This window comes from Alnus glutinosa, chromosome 1 (genome assembly GCF_958979055.1).
Source record: "Alnus glutinosa chromosome 1, dhAlnGlut1.1, whole genome shotgun sequence".
Classification (NCBI taxonomy): domain Eukaryota; kingdom Viridiplantae; phylum Streptophyta; class Magnoliopsida; order Fagales; family Betulaceae; genus Alnus; species Alnus glutinosa.
Window position 1 is genome coordinate 12,419,566 of NC_084886.1, and position 25,788 is coordinate 12,445,353.

Below are 25,788 nucleotides of genomic sequence, written 5' to 3' on the forward strand. Positions count from 1 at the left end.
GGACCACCTTACCACATAGGTAAAATGGTAAAAAGTTGTATATTTAGGTGGTAGTGAATCATTACTCTATGAAGTATAGGAAGTGATGCCGTGCTCATGGCAGTTGGGTGGTTCCGTCACTCTTGGCCTTTGGAGTGCTTTCGCTACTCTAACGCTAATTTTCAATTTTTATTTTTATTTTTTTATTTTTATTTTTTTTTTAAAGGCCTTTTGGTAGTGGCTGGAGATAGCTGAATTATCTCCCAGGGTTACAAGGTGGCTGGCTACTCATTTTTCTTTTTTTCTTTTATTTTTTTTTAAAAAAAGAGAGAAAGAAAAAGAAAATCATTTTTTTATTAAAAAAAATTGAGGTTTTTTTTTTTTATTTTTATTTTTTATTTTTTTTCTCATACTACGTGGTATTGAAATTATAAGTATCATATGTGATACGTGGCTCGTGGCAATTGAGATAGATGTCGACATTTTTAAGGTTGGTGACATAGAGATCCGTTAAAAAATTGGACAGAGGACTAAGAGAAGTATCAACTGAGAATATACATTGCAGATAAGTACTACTTGTGACGCTTTTTGAAACCGAGACAACAATTTGATTTAGGACCTAACTACATGTACCTTTTAGCCATTTAACCTATATTTAGGAACATATAAAATAATAGACCAATGTTGACAATTTTTTATAAGATTCGTAAATTCGACAAGAATTCAACATGAAATTTGTGGTTAGGGTTGATGGCCTAACTTGTTTAATTAAATTGGACCTGTTTAATTTAATGAATTGAGTTAAAATTGATTTATATAGTCTTATATACATGCCTTAATACGATTCCAACCCAAATCACAACATTAAGTTAGACAATTTTTATGTTATCCATAAATCTGACTTGAAATCAGTTAAAATTAATTTATGTTATTTTATACTATGCCTTGACAAGACTGAAACTGAAAGAATTGCCGGATCAACCTTAACCATAAAGAGTTACTCTTCGGCGCCTTATCTCTCTCTTTCTGGGTATAGAGGGAGAGAAGTGTGAAGAAGGGGACATGGAAATGGCGGGTATAAGGATGTGGGTCATGGCCATGGATGGAAGAGAGGGGCAACCTTGAAATGGGTAACTCGGGAATGAGAGAATGGGAGTGGAAAATTGAGACCAACCTCCATTTCCATTCAAAACGCACACTGGCTCACACTTCTTCACCACCCATCTTTCAAGAATTCATAGCCACCAAACCCCACCGCCAACTCTATCCAGAAGATTGTTCCTCCCTTCAGTTTCTGGAATCTGGGACACCTTAACTGGGGGTAACAATGCCCGCGAAGCCGTTTCTGCCATTCGACGTGGAATGCTACTCTTTCGGCAGGTATTCTAGCTTCATCATGTACTTAATTAATTACACATGTTAGTTCTCACTTTCTTTCTCTACTTTGTTTTATAATTAGTTTTGGCTTGTGTAATTTGGAGTGTTTGTTATTGTTAAGGGTGATGTGCCAGGTTCTTTGGTGGAATTCGATAAGGCAATTGAGTTGGATCCTCGTCAGAAGGCATGTAGGTTATAGGGAAGTTTTGATAACGGATCTTTGTGATTTGGATATATTATCTGTTGAATTAGATCAGATTGAATTGGTGATGGTTGTTGTCAGATCTTTGGCAAAGGGGGCTGTCATTATACTATCTTGATAGGTATTAATTCTTTACTGGTCCTGTTTTCTTTGTGCCTTTGTTTGGTTACTGAGAATACTTTGGCAAAGAAAATACAAGCAGAATTTTGAACTTAGAGAAAATCGCTATTTCGAGTAAAGAGGAAAACTCTGCTCAATTTTCCCTAATTTATTCTTTTCCTTTTTCCCCATAGACGTAAACAAGATAAAACATGAAGCTCAAAATGTTGTGAGGAGATTAAAGCGGGTTTCTCTTTTCCATAGGTTTGAAGAAGGGGCAGAGCAATTCCGGTTAGATGTTGCACATAATCCAAATGACACAGAGGAATCCATATGGTGCTTTCTTTGTGAAGCCCAATTATGTGGGGTTGACGAAGCAAGGAAACAGTTTCTTGAGGTAAGTTTGTTGTTAAAGAAGCAACATCATCATTGACTCTATTGAAATATAAAAAGATTAACTTAGTTATTCATCCAGAAAAAAAAAAAAATTACCAAATTTAGGCGGCCCACACGCCTTGATTTTGAGTACTTAACTCGCCAGCCACCAACCGATGGATATTTCCCTGTGCATGAGACATGATGCAAAAAAATGTATTTATGTGCCTGCATATGCATAAATTGATTTGGTGATCCCCAACCTGACGAAGTAGTTTACATTATGATTATGCATACACTTCGATTACTAATGGGCATCTGTAGGTAAAGGACCTGGTATCCTGAACAAAGTTACTTAATTAGTGGGATTTTATGGTTCTGTCTATTTAGAGTATAATGGCATCCTTTTTCTGTCTCCAAGTGCTAACTGTGCAAAGAATAATAATGTTCATGTAATCACTTAATAACTGAATGCAGGTTGGCAAAGATCCACGACCCATCATGCGGGAAGCCTATAACATGTTTAAAAATGGCGGGGATCCTGAAAAGGTTTGATTTAATGCTTCTGACCTAAAAGTCTTGAGTTTTTTCCTGTTTCTTTTGTCATTTGAACTGGGCACATGTTGATTTCAAGAGCTACCATATAAGAGCAGTATGGTTGCATATAATTCCAAGAACTTCATCTGATTGTAAATTTTGGTTTTACTGCATAGCTTGTTGCTGCATTTTCAAATGGAAGGGAGAATGAGTATTTCTATGCTTCTCTGTATGCTGGGCTTTATTACGAATCTGAGGTTTGTTCTCGGCTTCTTAACCTTCCTAATTTGGGCTTTTTGTTCAGTTATGTTTCTTAAACATACCAAATTGAGTTCTTGCAAACTCCTTGAAAGAATGCAAATCATTAAAGAGCAGCTCGACCACACTTCATTTACAGATGCACCACAAGTAGACAACTGGCTTCTTTGTTTATATGGAAAAGCAATACTCACAACTCTTGCATGGACATGCTGTGGGCGATATGTAGTAAAAATATAATGCATAACTTGTCAATATAACTTGTGGGAATCCCATTTTCATGCTTAATGCTTATATTTTAGATTATGGGTTCGACTAGTTGGATGTTGTGTCTCTTTGCCTCAAAGGGAAAAATATGAGTTGATGACAGAGACTTCTAATAACGAAGTTGAAATATGCTCAGTAGCAGGAGGTTTTTGCTTTCAAAGCCCTAATTCTTTTTGCGTTGTCAACAACATTGCTTTTTCAACTTTTTTCTTTTTAAAGAGATTTCAAAACCAAACAAAAAGCCAGATTTTACTGAGTGGTGTCTACTTATCTTGCCATTGGAGTAAAACCATTTATATCTCATGTTTGTCCATTGTTTAAGGGGATGTTAGTATGCAAATGAAGTCCTTAGGTTTGTTCTGCAAACTTTCAGGAATGAGTTCCTTTATCCTTTGAAAGAAACTCCATGTCAACTGATGTGAACTGTCACTATTAAGATACTTAAGGAGAAGATGTTTCACCTTACATCATTTCGGCCTTCCTCAGTGGCCTAAGTTCATTCATTTATCTGTTATACCCGTTAGTCAATGTTAGGAAAGTATATCAAGGAGGGTGAACTAAGTTGGCAAAGTGTAGGCTTCTTGGAAGTATTAATCTACCATTCATACTTTCGTCAGGGAAAAATATGTTTATTGAAGGAGAATGGGGGGATTTTTAGAAGAATATTTCTTGCATGTCAAGAGTTTATCTTTGCTTGTTATTTTAGCACATATGAGGATCTGCTGTCATGTACATCTTTTATTCCCAGTTTCTGGTGATAACTCGTGTTTACCAGTTCTTGTTATAACTCTGGTGTAAAGAAACTATCCCATTTCCATTTGGTAAGTGGAAGTCCTTCCATTCTCTCTAACCTTGATGTTTTGACATTACTGATAAAAGAGTAAATTGAGATATCGTGTAGCATGCTTGGTTACTGATGAACTCATTGACAACCTTTATAAGGAAAATGGACTGATGTTATCTTTTGATTAGGGGTGAATGATATCTATATATATATTTTTTTTGCAATATAAGCTAAAAAATTTGTTGCACAAGTTTGTGTGCCCCAATAACTCTAAAATGATTGGTGGTTGGTGTTAAATGATCATCTGTCCCAAAAACTTAAGCCGATAGGAAATGATGAATATTATCATCTATTTAACACTTTCTCTCAACAAGTATGGTCTAACACGTGGAATATTTAATTGAAATATGAGATAGACTATAGAGTTAAGAGTTTAAACATATGAATTCTACTCTGATATCATGTTAAATTATTAGTTGTCTTACAAGCTTAAACTGCTAGGAAAGAGTACTAGATGGCAATCATCAGCGTAAAGCGGTGGCTGGAGACTGGCCTAGTACAACGGTCGTCGTAGGTGCCAAACACTACGGTCGGAGGACGGCTAGTAGTCAGCAGTAGGCTGAGGTTGAGGGTGGCTAGAGATGGAGCGGAGCAGTGATCGATGAGTTGGGCCGTGGATGACCGGAGTCTGGGCCGAACAATTGTTGACTATGCGTCGGGCCAGACGTTGGCAAGGTTGAGTGGTGGGCAGAGATGGAGTCGGGTGGTGGTCAACAAGCTAGGCCAAGGATGGTTGGAGACTAGGTCGAGAAATGGTCGACGATGGGCTGTGCTGAACAATGGCCAGCGGTAGGCAGGGCCTAAAGGCGATCAACATTGGGCCAGGCCGAGCACTCATAAAAACCCTAATTTACAAAACCTCCTTGTCTCATGATAACAACCTCATGAAAGCTCCTCATCCTCCATTATCATAACAATCAGACACTCACAAACACTTGCTTAACCCAATCCAACCATACACAATACGTATCAACTAAAATTTCAAGTTCCAAATAACATTACGAAAGAGTAGGGTTTTTTCCTTCTAGATTGCTTCCCCACTTCCTTCTCTTTCTTTCTTCCCTTCTCTCAGCCTCACTCTTAGTTTTTCAAGCCTAGGGACAAACATATGAAAACTTAGGTTTTTCTCAAGTTTTTCAGTAAATTGGCTCAAGAAGTCGATATAACTCGAGCTCGGTCGATCAAGTCTCATGCTCGATCCACCGAGCATGATTCGATATCATTAAATGCATGTCTTGTCGCTGATTAGTCAATCGAGATCATGACTTGCCACATTAAATGCGGATCAACTTGGATCAAATCGCCACTCTACCACATTAAATGCGTGTCACACCGTTGCTCAGTCGATCGAGATCACCAACCCCAAATCTCAACTGTTCATTTTCCCGCACGAAAATATTTTTTATAGGTGGTATGACTCTCTCGGTCGATCTAGCCCTCTCCTCAGCCGATCAAGACTTGTGTAGAAACTTGGAAATTTTGACTTTCAGTTCTGATTTTCGGTCCTTCGTGCTCAAGTTTATCATTCTTTATGTGTATAAATTTAATATTTTATCTCAATATTTCTATGCTTCTAATTTTCGAATTCCTTTATTTTTCTCAGGTGTCACACCAATAATAGCTTATTTCTTTTTTGAATGAATAGCTATTCCGCGTGGCCCAACTTAGTCAAGGAAAATTTGGGGTCTAGAGAAGCAGGAAAAGATGAAGTTTTTTGTTTTGCATATATTTTCCTAATGATTATAATCTAATCTTTGTTTGTACGCGTGGTTCATGGACTACACGACAATGCAATAACTCAGATTCAAACACCGAAATCAAATAATTTGTCTCCTCAACTCAACTTACATATAATTTTGGAATTTATGTACATGAAAGTTATAATCAAAGGGTAATTAAGAGTAACTTGCAGCAAAATGCTAGGTAACAAGTGGGTTAAAAAAAAAATTACACGCGCAGTAGAATTTTGACAGCAATTTGAGTGTCTATTGTGCCATTATTAATTGACAACGACCTCAATCATTTTTTCTAGTAAGCTTTCACGTCGCTTAATCCTATTTTAACAGTTCTTAATTGAGCTTAAAGCATCAGTTTGAGCATTATACAAACTTTTTTATGAATTTCAGTTTTATCAAAGTTTGACATTTTTGGATTTTTTTTTTTATTTTTCATTTTTCATTAAATAAAACGCAAAAGCTTCTGCACGTTTCTTTTTCTTTCGCTATCCACAATGTCAATTTGATTGAATATATATATATATTTGGATTTTTTTTTTTATTTTTCATTAAATAAAACGTAAAAGCTTCTGCACGTTTCTTTTTCTTTCGCTATCCACAATGTCAATTTGATTGAATATATATATATATATATATATATATATATATATATATATATATATATATATGAAACTTGGCATAACAAGTAGCTTGTGTGTTTGATCTTGTCACCACTGACCGATCGAGCCAGTTGGGTTTTTTTGACTTGAACGGAACAGCTAGCTTCAGCTCACCAGCAAACAACTGTTTTACTAGCCAAATTATCAACACATCAAATCATATGTAGTTATTTGTCTAAATTTGAAACTATTTAGATGAGTAATTATGATAAATTATTTATAAGACTGAATATATTTTGAAAGAAGTGAAATGTGTAATCGAGAAAGAGACTGATTTCGAAGGAGGTAGAACTCGATTAGAGTGAACTTAAAGAAAAAATGAGAAAGAGCTGATTTTGCAAGGAGGCACACTCGACTGAAGTGGAGGGAACATAAAGAAAAAATGAGTTGGGAGATGATCGTTAAATAGAAGGCACAATGACTTGTAGCAAGTGGTTACTTTGCGGTCTGACTTTTAGAATATGGACGGGAGATTGGAAGGGTCACGTTATACACGTTTCACGTACGTACAAGAAACATACTGCGATTGAAGAAACTTCACGTCATGGCCTGACATCATTTTTAGTCCAAACCGAATAAGTGGTTGGACAATCTAACTTTTAGTTGATCGTGTGGATTTTATTTACTTACCAAAATTCTCTTAAATTCAGATAAATAATTATAGACGATCTTAATTTATTAGGAATCTACATGAATGCCAATTGGAGGGTCCAGTCCAGCAAATAGCACCAATTGATTAGAAGTTATCAACTACAGCAAACAGATAGCGCAACCCACCCACCCAAGTTGCAAGCAATGAATCTACCACTTGCAAAACATAAGGCCAAAGAGATATGAGAAAAATCTTCAGATAAATCTGTGCTTGGCGCCATAAATGCTTCAATTCTGTTGGCTTGAGTGTTGTCTTGACTAGAAGTCAATTTCTAAATAGTATCAACTCGAGGTGCATTTTTTTAATTCTCTCTGTAATTTGATATCCCATCATCCCTTCAGTTTTAAGTTTCGCAAAACGTTGGGCTTTGGCCCTTGGGTTATAAAATATAGAGCATATGCCCCTAAACGGCAAAACCGCTCAGAAAAAAAAGGGCTTTGGCCCTTGGGTTATGAAATGTAGAGCATATGCCATGAGGTGACTTGGGTGGTTCCGCCACTCTTGGCCTTTGGAGGGATTTCGCAACTCTAAGGCCAATCTTCAATTATTTTTTTAAGGCCTTTTGGTGGTGGCCTAATTACTTGCCACGGGGTGGCAGGCTTCTCCTTTTTTAAATTTTTTTTTTTTTTTTAAAAGAGTCATTTTTTTTTTTTTTATAAAAGAAAAAATTGAGGTTTTTTTTTTTTCTCATACTACGTGGCATTAAAATCACAAGTATCATTTTTGGTTCACACGACCAATTAGTTGGAGTCTGTTCTTATCTATTAATAGGTTTTTGGTTCACACGACCAATTGCCGCGAATGCTTGTCAAAAAGCGTTTGTAACTAATCGTGTAGGAAATTTTGGTTTATTATTAAGAATTTTAGGTCTTTATTGGATAACGGGCAGTTTCGAATTTCGAGATTTGTTTAAGATATTCAATAACTTGATTTATAATAATGAAGTTAATTTTTTATTTGTTACTTTGTGTGCCCTCTTATTATTTTATGGTGCAATTGCTAAATCCGCTCAATTTCCCCTTCAGGTATGGTTACCCGATGCTATGGAAGGACCTACTCCTATTTCAGCGCTTATACATGCTGCTACTATGGTAGCCGCAGGAATTTTTCTTGTAGCTTGGCTTCTTCCTCTTTTCATAGTTATACCTTACATAATGAATATAATAGCTTTGATAGGTATAATAACATTACTATTAGGAGCTACTTTAGCTCTTGCTCAAAAAGATATTAAGAGAAGTTTAGCCTATTCTACAATGTCTCAATTGGGTTATATGATGTTAGCTCTCGGTATTGGGTCTTATCGAGCTGCTTTATTTCATTTGATTACTCATGCTTATTCAAAAGCATTGCTGTTTTTAGGGTCTGGATCAATCATTCATTCAATGGAAGCGATTGTTGGATATTCTCCAAACAAAAGTCAGAATATGGTTCTTATGGGTGGTTTAACATAACATGTGCCGATTACAAAAACTGCTTTTTTATTAGGGATACTTTCCCTTTGTGGTATTCCACCCCTTGCCTGTTTTAGGTCTAAAGATGAAATTCTTAATGATAGTTGGTTGTATTCACCGATTTTCACAATAATAGCTTTTTTCACAGCAGGATTAATTGCAAATCATTACTTTTTTAAAAAAAAAAAAATTAAGAAGTAAGAAATTAATTTATTTTGATTAATTATGATCTATTTTTGAGACAACTGAAAACGGTCTTTACTTGTTCCAGGATTCTTTATCGTTGCCTTGAATCGTTGGGTTTAGACATTACTAAAAGCAGTTAAACCAAATACTTTACAAAATGTTCATGTCTGGGACCTTTAAATGAAAAGTTTCATTTAAAATTTAATTGGATTTTAGACGTTGGAGTGCATAATTGGTTTTTAGATCTGAATTTTCATTATGCCTTTTGGTTTATTAAAAAAAAAAAATTGATTTTATTGAATAGGAATTACTAAATGCTAAGTACATCAGAATTCCCGATTCAATGCCACTGCAATTAAAATTCTTTTGAGTATGTTATTGTGATCAACACATGAAGTCTAATATCTAGGGAGGCTGAGTTGAGGTCACATGAGAGATTCAATGAGTTTTACCTATTGATTCTGTTAAGAGGATAAAATCACCACCTCAGAATCAGCTTCAAAATCAGTACCATGCAGAGCATCATGCAGAGGAGTGTAATCCGAACCTAGCTCAGTTTCTAGCAGACTCTCCTAGCAGCATATCAAAGCCGTTTCAATAATCCTCTAACTTTCCTCTGCATCAGCAACCCTACTTACAGCATGTCATATACAGAAATCACCTTGGAAGACAGCAGCCTAATAATCGGTCCACAGTTCCAGCTAGTAGCCGCCTGCAGTCCAGGATTCCTGGCTCCATGTTTTCTGATGTAATCAGCATAGGATCTAGTTAATTGTTTGTTTATTATTTGCACTAAGTTTCATAAGTTTGTTTTATTCTTAGCTTAAGAAGCTCAACGTGTAACTTGCACTGTATAAATAGAAACACAATCTCTGCACTTGCATTTTAACCAAGCAGAGTATTTTGAATTCTCCAATTCTTCTATAGAGTGTTTTCAATTCTTACAGATTCAATACATTAACTATAGTCTTCATCAACAATTTATATACTGCTGAAAATATGATTTTATGAGTTTATATTCATTCCAGTTGCACCATTTTGATTTCTGAACGAAATTCTGATTGAGAGCATTTTATACAGATGAAAGGTGAGAAGGAACTTATTGAAAAGGTTTTACAAACTGAAATAAATATATACCGTTCAATTTGAGATGGGACTGCTCTTATGCAGCATATGGAGGATTTTTATTACATCACATTGCTAGAGGTATGTTTCATCTATCTGAGTAATTAGATGCTAGCTGCACATGTACTTTATTGTTCTTCTGGTTCTCTTCAAGGTTGCTAAGTTAGTTATAGCAAATTGAATCAGTTCTGTTGAGAAATTGTTGATTCATTGGATTGATAGATCATATTTCTTCAGGCTGTATGCTACTGTTGTGTCTTTTTCTTTTGTTTCTAGTTTCAGCCTATAGATCATTATTGGTGATCGAATTTAAATGGTTCGAGTTTATTTTTCTTTTTCTCCTTCAGAATGTCAGATCCAATTACCAAACTGCCATGAGGTTGGAATTCCATGAACAAAGAAGCTTGTGATGTCCCCAAAGCCTGCAACAAGGCTATACATGTATCTTCCATCAGATATGTACAGAGAGTATAATTGAGATGTTATCAAACACATGCAATAGAAATTTAATCATATAGGAATCCTATTTAATCCAATCTACTAGTACTATACCCCTTATTTATACTAAATTATACCTTTCTTTCTCTTATATATATATATTGAAGCCAAACTAAACAATACTTGAAAGATAGATTTTTTTATAGGTGGGTCATCTCAATTTCAACATTTTGTAATGTTAGTTATATATATATATATATTGTGCAAGTCACTTTGGTAATTGTCGGTATCAAATTTTTCCAATAACTAGTATGTGCAGCTGGCACTAGCCAGTATATATGATCTTCTGCTTTAGGCTGTCGATGCTTTTTATAGTATGTGCTATCACATGCTTTTTAATAGTATTAAAAAAAAAAAATTGTTTCTTATATGCTTAAGGGACACATAATCCTTTTTAAATGGAATTAATGAAGTAAAAAATGTGAAAATTTAAAATATTATTTTTAAAAGTTGAAGCATAAATTAAAATTGCATGAAAATAGTTTTTTTTTTTTTTTTTTTTTTTAAAAAAAAAGATAAAATATTGGGTATTTGAAGAACATCAAGTGCTGTGTAGCTAGAGAGTATCGCGAGTAGAGGAAGCCAGAAGGAAATCAGGTAGAGAGAAAAGGCAGTACACAATCTTTTATTAGGGTGGGTATCGAGTGAGTCGTTGTCGAAAATAGCATTTCCGATTACCGACCCGCCCTTGTCGATAAAGTCGAATAATTATCCGACATCTTTCCGTTAAACTTTAATTTCAAAATTGTCGGAAAAATTGAGAAAATCGAAAAATCGGTAATAGTCGGTCGGATAAAACGGTAATACAAACACATACAGATATGCCCATAAACACATGCAACATCCAAAAAAACCAAGTAAAACTCAAAACATGAAAATAAAATAAAATTATGTGAAATATGTAATAACAATAACTACAAGGATCTAAATCAGTTAGAAAACGATAACAAAGAGTTTCGTAGATCGAAAAATAGAGAAAAGCATAAACGACATATATCTATGTTGTACAAGGTTTACAAAGAAGCAACCAGAGGGAGAGAGTTTTGGTAGAGAAGCTGAAAATGGAAGAGAAGCGAATGGCAGGTCAATGAGATTTATGAACCCCCAAACGCAGTACTTCCGATCAATTTGGTTGATGTGGGAAAGTTAACCAAGGCAAAGAAATTAAAAAGCATGGAATTTGAAAGACGTTTAAATGGACGGTTGAATGGGGGGGAGGGGCGAACGGGCTAGGGTTTCTGGGTTTAGCGGGGAGACGGCGCTGTGGGTTTGAGTTGAGGGTGATGGTTGAGTGGAGTGAATGGTAGGGTTTCCAAAAATTAGATTATATAGGTATTCAAAATGGCGTCGTTTTGTTAGTTTGTTAAAAAAACTAAGCCTTGGTCAGGTCAGGTAAGTCGGTAACCGACCTGAAAAGTTGAATTTTTTTTTTTTAATTTTGATTTTATAATTAATCGGTAGGTGATAAGCGATTGAAGTCGGTTCGGTGGCTGTCGGCATATTTTCGGTAGCCGGTAATCAGATAATTTGCTCACCCCTAAGTACACTAATTGATAGGGAGAGAGAAAAATGAAAGCTTAGAGTTTTAGGGAAAGAAAGGTTCACATTTAAGTCACTAGGCTTCTACTGTAGTCTAAAACGGTGCTGTTTTAGACTACAGATAGAATCCGAATCCCCTCCTATAAACCTTTCCACCATTCAAATTGGTAGCCCATAATTTTGCAACACCTCAAGAAGGTTTGGAGAGTTTAGAAAGATACTTTCAATATTAATGTTGCTATTGGCGGGGTCTTGATCATGAGGTTTAAGGAGCAACATTGAGGGTAATTAATCAAGAATTAATCTAGCCTCTAGCTCTAAATTTTTTTGGTTGAACATAAGATATTGTTGGATGTATTTCTTTATTTTATTTTTCCATATTTTGTAGAACATTTTTTTTGAACAAAAGATCTGAGTATTTCATTGATCAGAGATTACGGGCATAAAGCTTTTATATCACAAAGTATAAAGTTATGGAAAATCATAACTACATGCTATGAGGTTACAAAGTCATAGATATATACAAACAAAATTCTTATAATAAAATATTATCTATGACTTTCATCTTTCGCTAACCTATGTACAAAAATAGTTAAAGAGCACATCTGCTCCGAGCAGACTAGATCTAAGACTAGGGTAGCCAAATATCTTAGAAAAATTTATTTAAATTAGCCGTGAGAGATAACCCCTCACACCGAACTATCCAGGCCGTGAGGGATAACCGTACCCTTCACACCTGACTAACCTTCATCCCATAGATCGTCCATGAGGGCCGATCTATGGAGAAGAAAACTCTCATTCAAAGCAAAAACACAACCTGCAAACAGCAGCAACAACCATAGAGAAGATGAACGACACAACACAGAGGTAGATGGACGGATGCATAGTGGAGAGGCCAAAATTGCTGATCTGGTCAAAGAAAACCTACAAATAAAAAATAAAAAAAAAAAAACCAAAATAGAAGGGGGAGGGTAGGAGCGAGGAGTAGAAAGAGAAATGATGAAGAGGAGGGAGTAGATCTGCTCCCTCCCGCTTTTAGATCTGTTTTCTGAGAGTCTTTTCTCTAAGGTCGGCTGAGACAAGTCTGTTTGGAAAAACTTAGTAGTACATAGCCTTAGATGACTTAGGCAGCCTCCTAAGGCTCCCAACTAATTATTATACAATAAATATTAAAAAAAAAACATTTTAAGGCTCTAATATGGTAAAAATTTAATAAATTATTAAGGCCCCAAATTAATAATTGTACAATAAAGGTTCTTTTCACAACAACAAAAAATAAATAAAAAAAAAATAAAAAAAAAATGAAGGCTCCAATATGGTAAAAAATTGGTAAATATTTTTTAATTAAGGCCCTCAATTATGGTAAAAGTAATTACAAATTGAAAGTCTCATTATTCACATTTATAAAAAATCTTAACTTCTACAAATTATTGGAAGAATTAAATGCTTAGAATAATATAAAAAGTCTTCGAAGTGCATAAATTCTAATTATTTATATTGTATATAATAAATAAAATTACACCCTCAATCATGTGTATTTGCATTAATATTGCATAGGCCATGTCTTCATTTGGCGTGCACGAGCGTGTAGAAATAGTCATGATCGATGGAGATATTCCGTGTGCATACCATGTCTTCGTTTAGCTCTAGCTAGCTAGACATTTAATGCTTAAGAATGGCGTGCACCAGGGTGTAGAAAATTATAAATACTAGTCATGATGGGGATATTCCATGGACACACATGTACATGACTGGGGGGACTTGCCAGCCCCAAAGACTCGGGGGACTTGGCAATCCCAAAAGCTATGGAAAAATTAATTTAGAGTCTTATAAAAATATTATTTTATCAGTACTGCAGCCCAAACATTAGTTTATTAATCCCTCTTACGTCACACTCCAATCTTCTTGATTTTTTAAAAGGAAAATGATACACTTATAATTTTTTTTTTAAAAAAAAAAAACAAAAAAAAAGTTGTTTTTCAAATGATATATCACCCATTATTTGAGATTTTTTTTTATATATTTATATTTTTTATTAAGAGTGACACGTCTCATTTTTTTTATTGGTGCTGACGTGGCACCTAACAGAATCTGTTAAATGTTTTAACAAAATTTAACTCTATGGACTATCCTTTTTTCTTTTCTTTTTTTCTTTTTTTTTTTGCGTATATATCTTAGGAACCTTTGATTTTATTTTGATTCGACAGAGAGCGATTTGTAATTTAAGCCAACCATAATAAACATGATGAAATATTCATAACCACTTCATGCTAGGACACTAATAAGTATGTAAAGACGATCATGAGGTGGCCAAATATCATTTCTCTTTCATTATACCTTGGCGATCAAGATTGTCTTGCATCATCTCTTTGTACAATTAACAAATTGGTGTTGTTCGATTTGTTCTTTGTAATGCATGAATAAAAATCAGATCGTTCTATTGTTTTTCAATATTTGAAATTGGCCGGCTAGAACCTGATTGTGCTTGGTTTGTTTTCAATAAATCATCAAGATAACATTGAATTAAGGTACTCATTTTTCCTAAACCACCCATGGTGGCCAAGAGGGTGGCTCATTTTTCAAAAAAAAAAAAATCAATTTTTTATTTATTTTTAAAGATTTTTAATTTTTAATTTTTTTATATAGTGCCACTTGTCAACCTCAAAGGTTGACACGTAGCGAACCGTTAGTCTTTGAACGTAAAACTTAACTGAGGTACCAATTCAGTCTTTTCCTAAAATTGAGATATCATTTGTGATGCAATTTGAAGCTCAGAGACTAAAAAATAAAATTGTGAAAACTCAAAGACTAAAAAGGTGTTTAACCCTAATTATAATTTATTTACTAATTTGATTTTTTTAAAAAAATAAATAAAATGCATTAATAAACTACTCAAAATATAAAAGATTCATAAAACACTCAATTTCAAAACAAAAACACATTTTAAAAAAACAAAATTCTAAACATTTTTGCCTAACAAACTCAAGCTTTTTCCAATAGGATGTTTGCAAAGATGTGGAGATGGACGTTTGTGACGTCGGGTATAACTAAAATTATTCTGACAGTGTATGATAGCAACAAAAACTAAGAATTGAAGATTAAAAAAGAAATTCATAAAAAGATAAAATAACAAATATGAAATAGCTAGAAAGACCCTAATTGCCCAAATAAGCAAACAGAGAGAAATAACTCTAAAAGTGTGATTTAATTGATGCTTCAAAACTTCTTTCTAAAATAATACAGATATGTCTTTATATAGGTAGAGTTTGAATATTTTTCAAGTAAAATACTTGAAAAAAAAAAGAAAAAAAAAAGAATTAAAAATACGTAAGTAATCTTAACTTGGAGACAAAGTAAAATACTTGTAAATAAAGTACGTGAAAAATATTATTCTAAAAATAATCTTCAAATATCATGACTATTTTTTTCATTCCAGTGAAAATCTTATTAATTAAGATGTTACAATGCCATAAATTAATTCAGTATGTGACAACTCAACTACTATAGGGGCACGCGCGGAAGCACCTCAATCTTGATATAATTGAATGAATGAATGGCGTAGATGATCAACTTAATTGGCTGTTTGATCTTTGTCAAGTTAAACAAAAGACAAATTCAGAAGTAAGCGCGTGGCCTCGATCATCTACTTGGGATATATAAGACGCGCCCATGCAAAAGTCACAATTGTGGACCATCCATTTGCATGTGATCATTTTCCTAGTAATTTGTGAGAGGTACGGTACTGATCGATCAATAATGGCTATTCCAGACGAAGACAACTTGGTCTTCTTGGCAACTTCATAGAACTTCTTGGCAACTTTTAGAATGAAGGACGCGGTAATGGCGTACGTTGTATAAAGCGGGCCGGGGCTTGGGGCTTATATCCAGCTGCTTAACAATTCCGTCATCCATGGCGGTGAAAATGGTATTTCAGATCATGATTGTGCTATTGTGTTTAATTGATGCAATATTATATGTACAAGCAGCGGGTTAGCAATTAATAGTACTTCATGTCAAGCAATCTGTGGGGATGTTAGCATCCCGTACCCTTTTGGAATAGGACGCGGTAATGGCACTTCAATTAAAATTCCAACCCTATGATTAATAATCTTTTAAAAGTGATATTATTCAAATGATACTAACAGTTTTTTTTTTTTTTTGGTAGTTTAGTGAAAGAAGATGGTCTAACTTGTTGAAAACAAGAAAGCAAGAACCTGTTGGGCACGATCCTATGTTCAACCAGTTTGAGTCAGAAAATTAGTAATAGCCAGCTTAGCTAGCTAGGCATCTTAATTTTAGACCATATATCTGCTTTAATTTACGTTCAAAAGTCAAGCTGAAGCACCATGAACATTCTTAATTTGGAAAACAAATATAGACCTAAAATGCATAATAAAAGTCTCGATCTTAAGCATGTTTTAATTTGGGATTTGTTCAAAGTCGTTCTCATTCGTTTCTATCTAGATCTGAAGATGACTTGGAAAAGAGAACGAAAGCAAACAAATTAAAAAATAAAAGAATGTACAATTAATACAACATAGTATGGCAATAGAATATTATTTTTACAGGAGCAAAAACGTTTTCCATAGATGATTATAATTGGCCAATAATAGCAGTAATTTTGAGTTCAAACCTAATTATAATAGGCTAATAATGATAATAGAGAAATGCTAAAACATCTCTAGATGTTCTCCTAGTGTTCTCCTGCAATGGCATAGATGTAATTAAAAATTTACATGTATATTCTTTTGGATGGCATAAATGTAATTTTTTAATCAAAAAAATTACATCTATGTCATTCTAGGAGAACATCAAGAGAATACAAGGAGATGCTCTAGCATTCCTCATAATAATAATACATGCGATAAAGTTCATGCCATATATATTTATAGTGAAAGAATAATGCTTCTTCCACAACTTTTTAACAACTTTTAAATTAGAACTTGCACTCTCTTATCTCCTATAGTGGAACTTATGTGTAAAAAAAGAGAAGCTTTATTATTTGTCTATCTGCTAAGGCAGCTGCTCCCCAAGTCAGGATTTAGTCCTAAAATTTTTTTTTAGGAGTCTTTGTACCCCTAATTATTGCGACTGGCCATTTGGGTCTCATATTATAATGAAGGTTCTTCCTTGTTAAAAAAAAAAAAAAAAAAAAAAAAAAAAAAAAAAAACTATTTTTTTTTAGATCGGCCATTAGATATTTAGCTATGGCTCACATATAGGAAAATAGATCCAATAGTTAATCATATTAAAAAAAAAAAAAAAAAAAAAAAAGTGTTAAAATTATACAAAAATTATACGAAAGTTATACAAAAATTATTTTTCATGCCGAAATAGAACTTAAAAATTAATAATGTTAATTACAGCATCAAAAGAGTGCGCATTTGTCAATATAGCACTAATCAATTATCACGAATCTCAAGTTTAATTATGATTGCTTAATTACTCAAAATAAAAAGTCAAGTTACTTAGATATTTTTCTTTGTTTTTTTTTTTCCCCCTTAATGTTCTTATGAGTGCAACTTCTATTAGGTATTGGCATAAATGGGCTATTTTTTGCCCCCCAATATTAACACGCCACGTCGGTTTAGTACACCAGAACATATCAAAACACTATTGGCTGAAAGCACCCGATCACACCAAATTCATGAAAAAAAGAACAAAAAAAGCCGAAACTCCCCAAGACATGTTCCGATTCGCCTCCAACCGCAAAGCCGCCGAAACCCCATCCCCATCATCACCTCCTCAAGCCAACTCGCAACCGCCGCCACCACAATCGCAGTTGCCACCACCACTCTGATTTGCCTTCTACCGCAAACCCGCCAAAACCCCATCCCCATCACCACCTCCCCAACCCAACCTGCAACCCATCGAAACCCCATCCCCAAAACTTAGGCGAGAACAGTTTTTGTGAGGTTGAGTGTTAGGGGTTTGGACAGAAGGAGAGCCGGACAGAAGGGGTTTGGCACCGTCGGAAACCTGTGCTGATGTGGGTGGGTTTCCGGCCGGACCCACCAAACCCACGCCGGCGTGGGTTTCCGGCTGGATCTTTCTTTTTCTGTCGCCGGACGGACCCGCCAAACCCATGCTGGTGTGCATGGCTTCGGATTCAAGGCGAGGAAAAAAAGGAAAATCGAATTTTGAAACCTGGTTGGGTCGTCGGAGCCGAACCGGAGATGGAGAACGCATGGTGGTTGGGTTTTGGCCGGAGATGGAGAACGCACAGTGGAGTGGTCGACGGTGGCGAGCTCACGGTGGGGTTGAGGAGAGGAGATGTAGAGAGAGACGGAGGGAAAAATTTGGGGGGAAAATGGTTTGGGGAAGATATGGGTATAGAATGGACCTAAATCAGGTTTCAAAATTCAATTTTCGTTTTTTTTTTTAAAAATATATATATATTAAAAGGCAAAAGGCCCTTTCCACGTAGGAAAGGGCTGAGCAGGGGCCGGCAAGATGGCCCCCGCCTATCATTACTCTTTTGCAACACCTCAAGAAGGTTTGGAGAGTTTAAAAAGACACTTTTAATATTAACGTTGCTATTAGCGGGGTCGTGATCAGGAGGTTTAAGGAGCAACATTGAGGGTAATTAATCAATAATTAATCTAGCCTCTGGTTCTAAATTTTTTTGGTTGATCATAAGATTTTGTTGCATGTATTTCTTTATTTTATTTTTTCATATTCTGTTGAACATTTTTTTTGAACGAAAGATTTAAATATTTTATTGATCAAAGATCATGAGCATAAAACTCTTATATCACAAAGCATAAAGTTCTGCAAAATTATAGTCACATGTTATGAAGTTACAAAGTCATAGATGCAAACAAAATTCTTATAACTTTCACCTTCCGTTAATCTATGTACAAAAATAGTTAAAGATGATATCTGCTCCGAGCAGACTAGATCTAAGACAATTGAAGCCAAATATCCTAAAAAAATTTATTTAAACTGGCCGAAAGACATAACCCCTCACATCGAACTATCCAGGCCGTGAGGGATAACTGTACCCTTCACACCTGACTAACCTTCATTCCATAGATCGTCTATGAGGGCAGATCTATGGAGAAAAAAAATTCACATTCAAAGCAAAAACACAACCAGTAAACAGTAGCAACAACCATAAAGGAGATGAACAACACAACACGGAGGTAGATAGACGGATGCATAGCGGAGATGTCAAAATTGCTAATCTAGTAGGAGAACACTTGCAAATAAATTAAAAAAAAAATAAAAAATGGGAGGGGGAGGGTAGGAGTGGGGAGTAGAAATGGAAAGGAAGATGAGGAGGGAGCAGATCTGCTACCTCCCCCTCTCAGATCGATTTTCTGAAAGTCTTTTCTCTAGGGTTGGCTGGAGACAAGTCTATTTGGAAAAACGTAGTAGTACATAGCCTTAGACGACTTAGGCAATCGCCTAATGCTCCCAACTAACTATTATACAATAAATATTAAAAAAAAAAAACATTTTAAGGCTATAATATGGTAAAAATTTAATAAATATTCTCTAATTAAGGCCTCAAATTAATAATTGTACAATAAAAGTTCTTTTCACAACATCAACCAAAAAAAAAATGAAGGCTCTAATATGGTAAAAAATTGATAAATATTTTCTAATTAGGGCCATCAATTATGGTAAAAGTAGTTACAAATTGAAATTATCATTATTCACATTCATGGAAAATCTCAACTTCTATAAATTGTTAAAAAATTTCACTTATTTACTCTTTTTAAAAGTCCCATTTTTACATTCAAGAAAGTTTAAAGTGCATAATTTTTTTCTCCAACATTCATTTGAATTAAATGCTTAGAACAATATAAAAAATCTTTGAAGTGCATAAATTTTAATTATTTATATTGTGTATAATAAATAGAATTATACCATCAAATCATCAATCATATATATTTGCATTAATATTGCATAGGCTATGTTGAAAGCCTTGTCTTCATCTAGCTCTAGCTAGACATTTGGCGTGCATCAGGGTGTAGAAATAGTAGACATTTAATGCTAGCTAGGCATTTAATGCTTAAGAATGGCGTGCACCTGGGTGCATGTAGAAATAGTAGTCATGATGGGGATATTCCATGGACACTCATGTACATGACTGGGGGACTTAATTGCCAACCCCAAAGACTCGGAGGACTCAGCAACCCCAAAGCTACGGAAAAATTAATTTAGAGTCTTATAAAAATATTAATGTATCAGTACTGCACCCCCAAACATTAGTTTATTAATCCCCCTTACGTCACACTCAAATCTTCTTGATTTTTTTAAAAGGAAAATGATACACTTATCTTCTTTTTTTTTTTTTTTAAAAAAAGTTGTTTTTCAAATGATATATCACCATTATTTGAGATTTTTTTTATATATATTTATATTTTTTTTTATTAAGAGTGGAACGTGTCATCTTTTTATTAGTGCTGACGTGACACCTAACAAAATCTGTTAAATGTTTTAACGAAATTTGACTCTAGGAACTATTTTTTTTTTATTATTATTTTTTTTTGCACATATATCTTAGGAACTTTTGAATTCACTTTGATATGACATAGAGCGATTAGTAATTTAGGCCAACACAGTAAACATGATGAAATATTCATAACCACTTCATGCTGGGATACTCATAGGTATGTAAAGACAATCATAAGGTGACCAAATATCATTTCTCTGCCATTATACATTGACCATCAGGATTGTCTTGCATCATCTCTTTGTACAATTAACAAATTGGTGTTGTTCGATTTGTTCTTTGTAATGCATGAATAAAAATCAGATCGCTCTATTGTTTTTCAATATTTGAAATTGGGCGGCTAGCACTTGATTGTGCTTGGTTTGTTTTTCAATAAATCCTCAAGATAACATTGAATTATGGTACTAATTTTTCTTAAACTCTATTAATTATACTTGAATTAGTTTGTTTGTAGTTTATATTATTCTGTGTGCAAACCACGTCTTCATCTAGTTTTAGCTAGACATTTAATGTTTAAGAATGGCGTGCACCAGGGTGTAGAAATAGTCATGATGGGGATATTCCATGGACCCATGTACATGGCTGGGCCGGGTGGACTTGGAAACCCAAAAGACTAAGGGGACTTTCAACCCCAAAGCTATGAAAAAAATAATTTAGAGTCTAATAATTTTATTTTTATTTTTAACGAAAGATTTGAGTATTTCAATAATCAAATATCACAATCATAAAAGCTCTTACATCACAAAGTATAAAGCTCTGTAAAATCATAGCCACATGCTATGAGGTTACATAGTCATAGATACAAACAAAATTCTTACAATAAAGTGTTATCTATGACTTTCATATTTCCCTAACCTATGTACAAAAATAGTTAAATAGCAGATCTACTCCGAGCAGACTAGATCAAAGACAAGGGTAGTCAAATATCCTAGAAAAATTTATTTAAACCGGCCATAAAAAATAACCTCACACCGAACTATCCAGGCCGTGAGAGATAACCTCTCACACTTGACTAACCTTCATCCCATAAATCGTTCATGAGGAAAATCTAAAGAATAAAACTCTTATTTAAAGCAAAAACACAATCAGCAAACAGTAGCAACGACCAGGGAGGAAATGAATGGCACAACACGGAGGTAGATGGACAGATGCATAACAAAAATGCCAGATTTACTGATATGGTCGGAGAACACTTACAAACAAAAGAAAAAACCAGAATGGGAGGGAAATGGTAGGAGCGAAAAGTAGAAAGAAAAAGAGAGGAGAGGAGGGAGCAGATCTGCTTTGTTGAACATTGTTACAATGAAATATTATAAATAATTTATAAACTCGTTAATAATTATAATTTATTTACTAATTTGATTTTTTTAAAATAAAATAAAATAAAATGCATTAATAAATGACTCAAAATATAAAAGATTTATAAAACACTCAAATGTCAAAACAGAAACACATTTAAAAAAAAAAAAAAAAAAAAAAAAAAAAAAAAAAAAAAAAAAAAAATTCTAAACATTTTTGCCAAACAAACTCAAGCTTTTTCCAATAGGATGTTTGCAAAGATGTGGAGATGGACGCCGGGTATAACTAAAATTATTCTGACATTGAATGATAGCAATAAAAATTAAAAATTGAAGATTAAAAAGGAAATTCAAGAAAAGATAAAATAACAAATATGAAATAGAAATACCTTAATTGCCCAAATAAGCAAACAGAGAGAAATAACTATGAAAGAGTACTGATTTAATTAATGCTTCAAAACTTCTTTTCAAAATAATACAGATCTGCATTTATATATGTAAAGTTTAAGTATTTTTCAAGCAAAATACTTAAAAAAAAAAGAAGAAAAGAATAAAAATACATAAATAACTTTAAGCTTGGAGACAAAGTAAAATACTTGTAAAAAAAGTATGTAAAAGATATTATTCTAAAAATAATCTTCAAATATCATGATTTTTTTTTTCATGTGAAAATCTTATTTATTAAGATATTAAAATGCCATTTATTAATTCAGTATGACAACTCAACTACTATATTGATTTATTAATACCTTCTCTTGCATCACTTTCAGTCACTTAGCTAGAAATCAGTGGCGGACCTAGGCTTCTAAAAATGGAGGGGCCAAATTGAAAAGAAAAAAAATTGAGGGGGCAAAACCAAAAAATTGAAAAGTTAAGGGGTAAAATTTTAATTTTTTTTTTTTGGAAAAATATTTTTTTTAGGGAAAAATTTTGGGGCTTGGGGGGGCCAGGGCCCCCCCTAGCCTCCATGTAGGACCGCCACTGCTAGAAATGAATGCAATGACTTTTAGGCTTTTTAATTGCGATATTCTATAGGCCGGGGCACGCGCGGAAGCACCTCTATCTTGATATAATTCAATCTTGAAATTGAATGAATGGGGTAGATGATCAACTTAAATATTGGTTGTTTGATCTTTGTCAAGTTAACTTAAGACAAATCAGAGGTAATTGCGTGGCCTCATCTACTTCGGAATGTCACAATTGTGGACCATCATGTTCCTTGTGATCATTTTCCAGTAATTTATGAGAGGTACGGTACTGATTGATCAATAATGGCTATTCCAGACGAAGACAACTTGGTCTTCTTGGCAACTTCATAGAACTTCTTGGCAACTTTTAGAAGGACGCGGTAATGGCGTACGACTTTAAATTAAATTATAATATCAATTTAAATGATTAATTTTTTTTTTTAATTTTATAAAATAAAAAATTTGTGATTTAATGATCACTCTGAATTTTGTTTTTGATTTATTAGCTAGATACTAACGGTGTATATCTCCTTGTACATATTTGTCAGATATTAACGAATGCGAGCTCGGACCGTCACCTTGTGGTTTCAATAAATCCTGTGAAAATACTCTAGGGTCTTTCTTTTATTACAGACGGATAATTGACCCTTCGAAGCCTTCGGTTGGAGTGGCCACTATAGGTATGGATTAATGTTACACATCATTCTCTTGTCCTTTTTTTGTCATCCCAAAATTGATGTGGCTCTTAAAATCATCATTGGATCAAAATCTAAAAGTGATATATCAAAAATTCAATGGTGATTTTAAGAGCCACATCAATTTTGGGGTGACAAAAGGAGGACAAAGGGATGATGTGTAGCATTACTCATAGATATGTTACTTGGGTTGGAAAATACTTGAGGCTTCCTTGATTTTCTTTCATCTTGCTTGTTTCAATTGGTTCTACTTGCTTTGTATGGACATTCTTTTAGGAGAATTAATATAATACTTTTGGAGAAAAATTTTAAATCACATGTTTTAAGAAAAAAAATTAAAATTAAAATTAAAGCACAAATTTATAGGGATCAAAATGGACTCCCCATATTTACATTTTCTAAAAGTTATGGCTCTGATCAACTATACTCCTTGTCTCTTAAAGTGCTCATATCTCAATCTTTGAAGTATTTCCAAGTGAATGTGTCTTATTCTTTGTTATTATTATTATTATTATTTTTTGTTGAAAAAAAATTATAGTACACCTTCTAAGCAATCAAATTTTCCAAAAAATAAAATAAAATAAAATTCCTGAAATTCACTTACTACTATCTAGAGGAATGCTTCAAGTATATTTGATTTTGGGATATATTGGAATGACCAATAGTTTGCTAAGTCAACCATTTTGATGTAGAACAAAATTTTAGAAAATAATTATTCAGCTAACCAACTAAAGAAGGTGACTGAACCACCCTTCAAGATTTTTGGGGCAATTGATCACCCTAAAACGGTAGTCAGCCATTCTCATAAGCCTTGACGGGTGGTCAAACCACCTTCTCATGAGTTTTGGTGAGGTTTCTTTGGAGGAGGTTTGGTCACCCTTCAAGGCTTATGGGGTGGTTGACCACCTCTTTTGAATAGCCAACAACTCTAAAATTCTCAAGAAGCTAGTGGTTCGACCACCATTTTTCCTATAATTTTTTTTCCTCAAATCAGATGGCGTAAATAAATCGTGACCAAATAAACGATCATGATTTTAAAAGTTGCAATAGCAGGATTCAAATGGAAACCTTTAAAACCTTAATTTTTATTTATTTATTTATTTTAATTGTGTTCCTCTATCAACGAACCACTTTTAGGATTACTTCTTTTCGGAATCTATTGGAATACTACACCAATCAAAATATATATTAATATACGTTTTGTGAGAGGATAGTTTGTCAGACGAGTTTGTTGCATTAAGAGAAGATGTCTCTCTATTTTAAGTCAACATTTTCATTGAGAAAACTATTGTTATAATCTTATACTGCAATGAATAATCTTTTCCTACTACATTGCTTAAAGTAGGTATTAGCAGCGGCCTTGGGGTATTAGTTTTACTTGTTGGTGAATGGTGGTCCTACAAAGTGGTAAAAAAAAGGAGGATTAAATAGAAGAACAAGTTCTTCAAACGAAATGGTGGTTTATTGTTACAACAACAATTATCTTCACATGAAGCCAATGTTGAGAACACTAAATTGTTCAGTTCAAACGATTTAGACAAGGCCACTGGTCTTTTTAATGTGAATAGAATTCTTGGCCAGGAAGGGCAAGGTACTGTTTACAAAGACATGTTGGCAGACGGAAGAATTGTTGCAGTGAAAAAGTCCAAGGTAATTGATGAAGGAAAACTCGGAGAATTCATTAATGAAGTTGTTATTCTTTCACAAATTATTCATAGGGATGTGGTTAAGTTAATTGGTTGTTGTTTGGGGACAGAAGTTCCTCTACTAGTTTACGAATGCGTTCCTAATGGAACTCTTTTTCAATATGTCAATGGCCAAACCGAAGAATTTCCACTAACATGGGATATGCGCTTACGAATTGCAACAGAAGTTGCATGAGCTCTCTTTTACTTACACTCAGCAGCTTCCATGCCCATTTAACATCGGGACATTAAATCTACAAACATACTCTTAGATGATAAATACAGAGTTAAAGTGGCTGACTTTGGGACTTCAAGATCCATCGCTGTTGATCAAACTCACTTAACCACACTAGTGCATGGAACTTTTGGATGCTTGAACCCTGAGTATTTTCAGTCAAGTCAGTTTGCAAAAAAGAGTGATGTTTATAGTTTTGGTGTCATCCATGCTGAGTTGTTAACTGAAGAAAAAGCGATCTCTTCAACAAGAGCACAAGAATCCAAAAGTTTAGCCACATATTTCATTCAATCGATGGATGAGAACAATTTGTTTGATATTATTAATCGTCAAGTTTGGAAGGAGGGCAAGAAAGAAAAGATCATTGCGGTCGCAAACCTTGTGAAAATGTGCTTGAACTTAAACGAGAAAAAACGACCTACAATGAAAGAAGTTACAATGGAGTTGGAGTCAATTCAAATGTTGCAAAAAGCTCCTAACCTCGAGCAAAACTATGAAGAGCTTGAATATGTCCAAGCAGAAATGCACGGGCCGTGGGATGTTGTTGCCTCATCTACAATTTCAACCTCATCTGTAGACGTCCAACCATTATTATCTTCTTAATCAGTTTGAATCATTATTTGCTTAATGTCATGTTGTAGGCTATATAATTTGGAGTT

At 34.1% G+C, this 25,788-nt stretch overlaps 1 protein-coding gene and 1 pseudogene across 1 annotated transcript; both read left to right on the plus strand.

Moving 5' to 3' along the window:
* Positions 1–1,047: 1,047 nt before the first annotated feature.
* LOC133870815 (NAD(P)H-quinone oxidoreductase subunit 5, chloroplastic-like) lies at positions 1,048–8,500 on the plus strand. The gene is made up of 8 exons (XM_062308080.1): positions 1,048–1,054; positions 1,148–1,359; positions 1,478–1,544; positions 1,640–1,679; positions 1,922–2,054; positions 2,510–2,581; positions 2,746–2,826; positions 8,011–8,500. Exons 1-8 carry the CDS (start codon positions 1,048–1,050, stop codon positions 8,434–8,436), a joined length of 1,038 nt encoding a protein of 345 aa, XP_062164064.1. The 3' UTR covers positions 8,437–8,500.
* Positions 8,501–24,409: 15,909 nt separating this feature from the next.
* On the plus strand, positions 24,410–25,788 carry LOC133873024 (wall-associated receptor kinase-like 10; annotated as a pseudogene).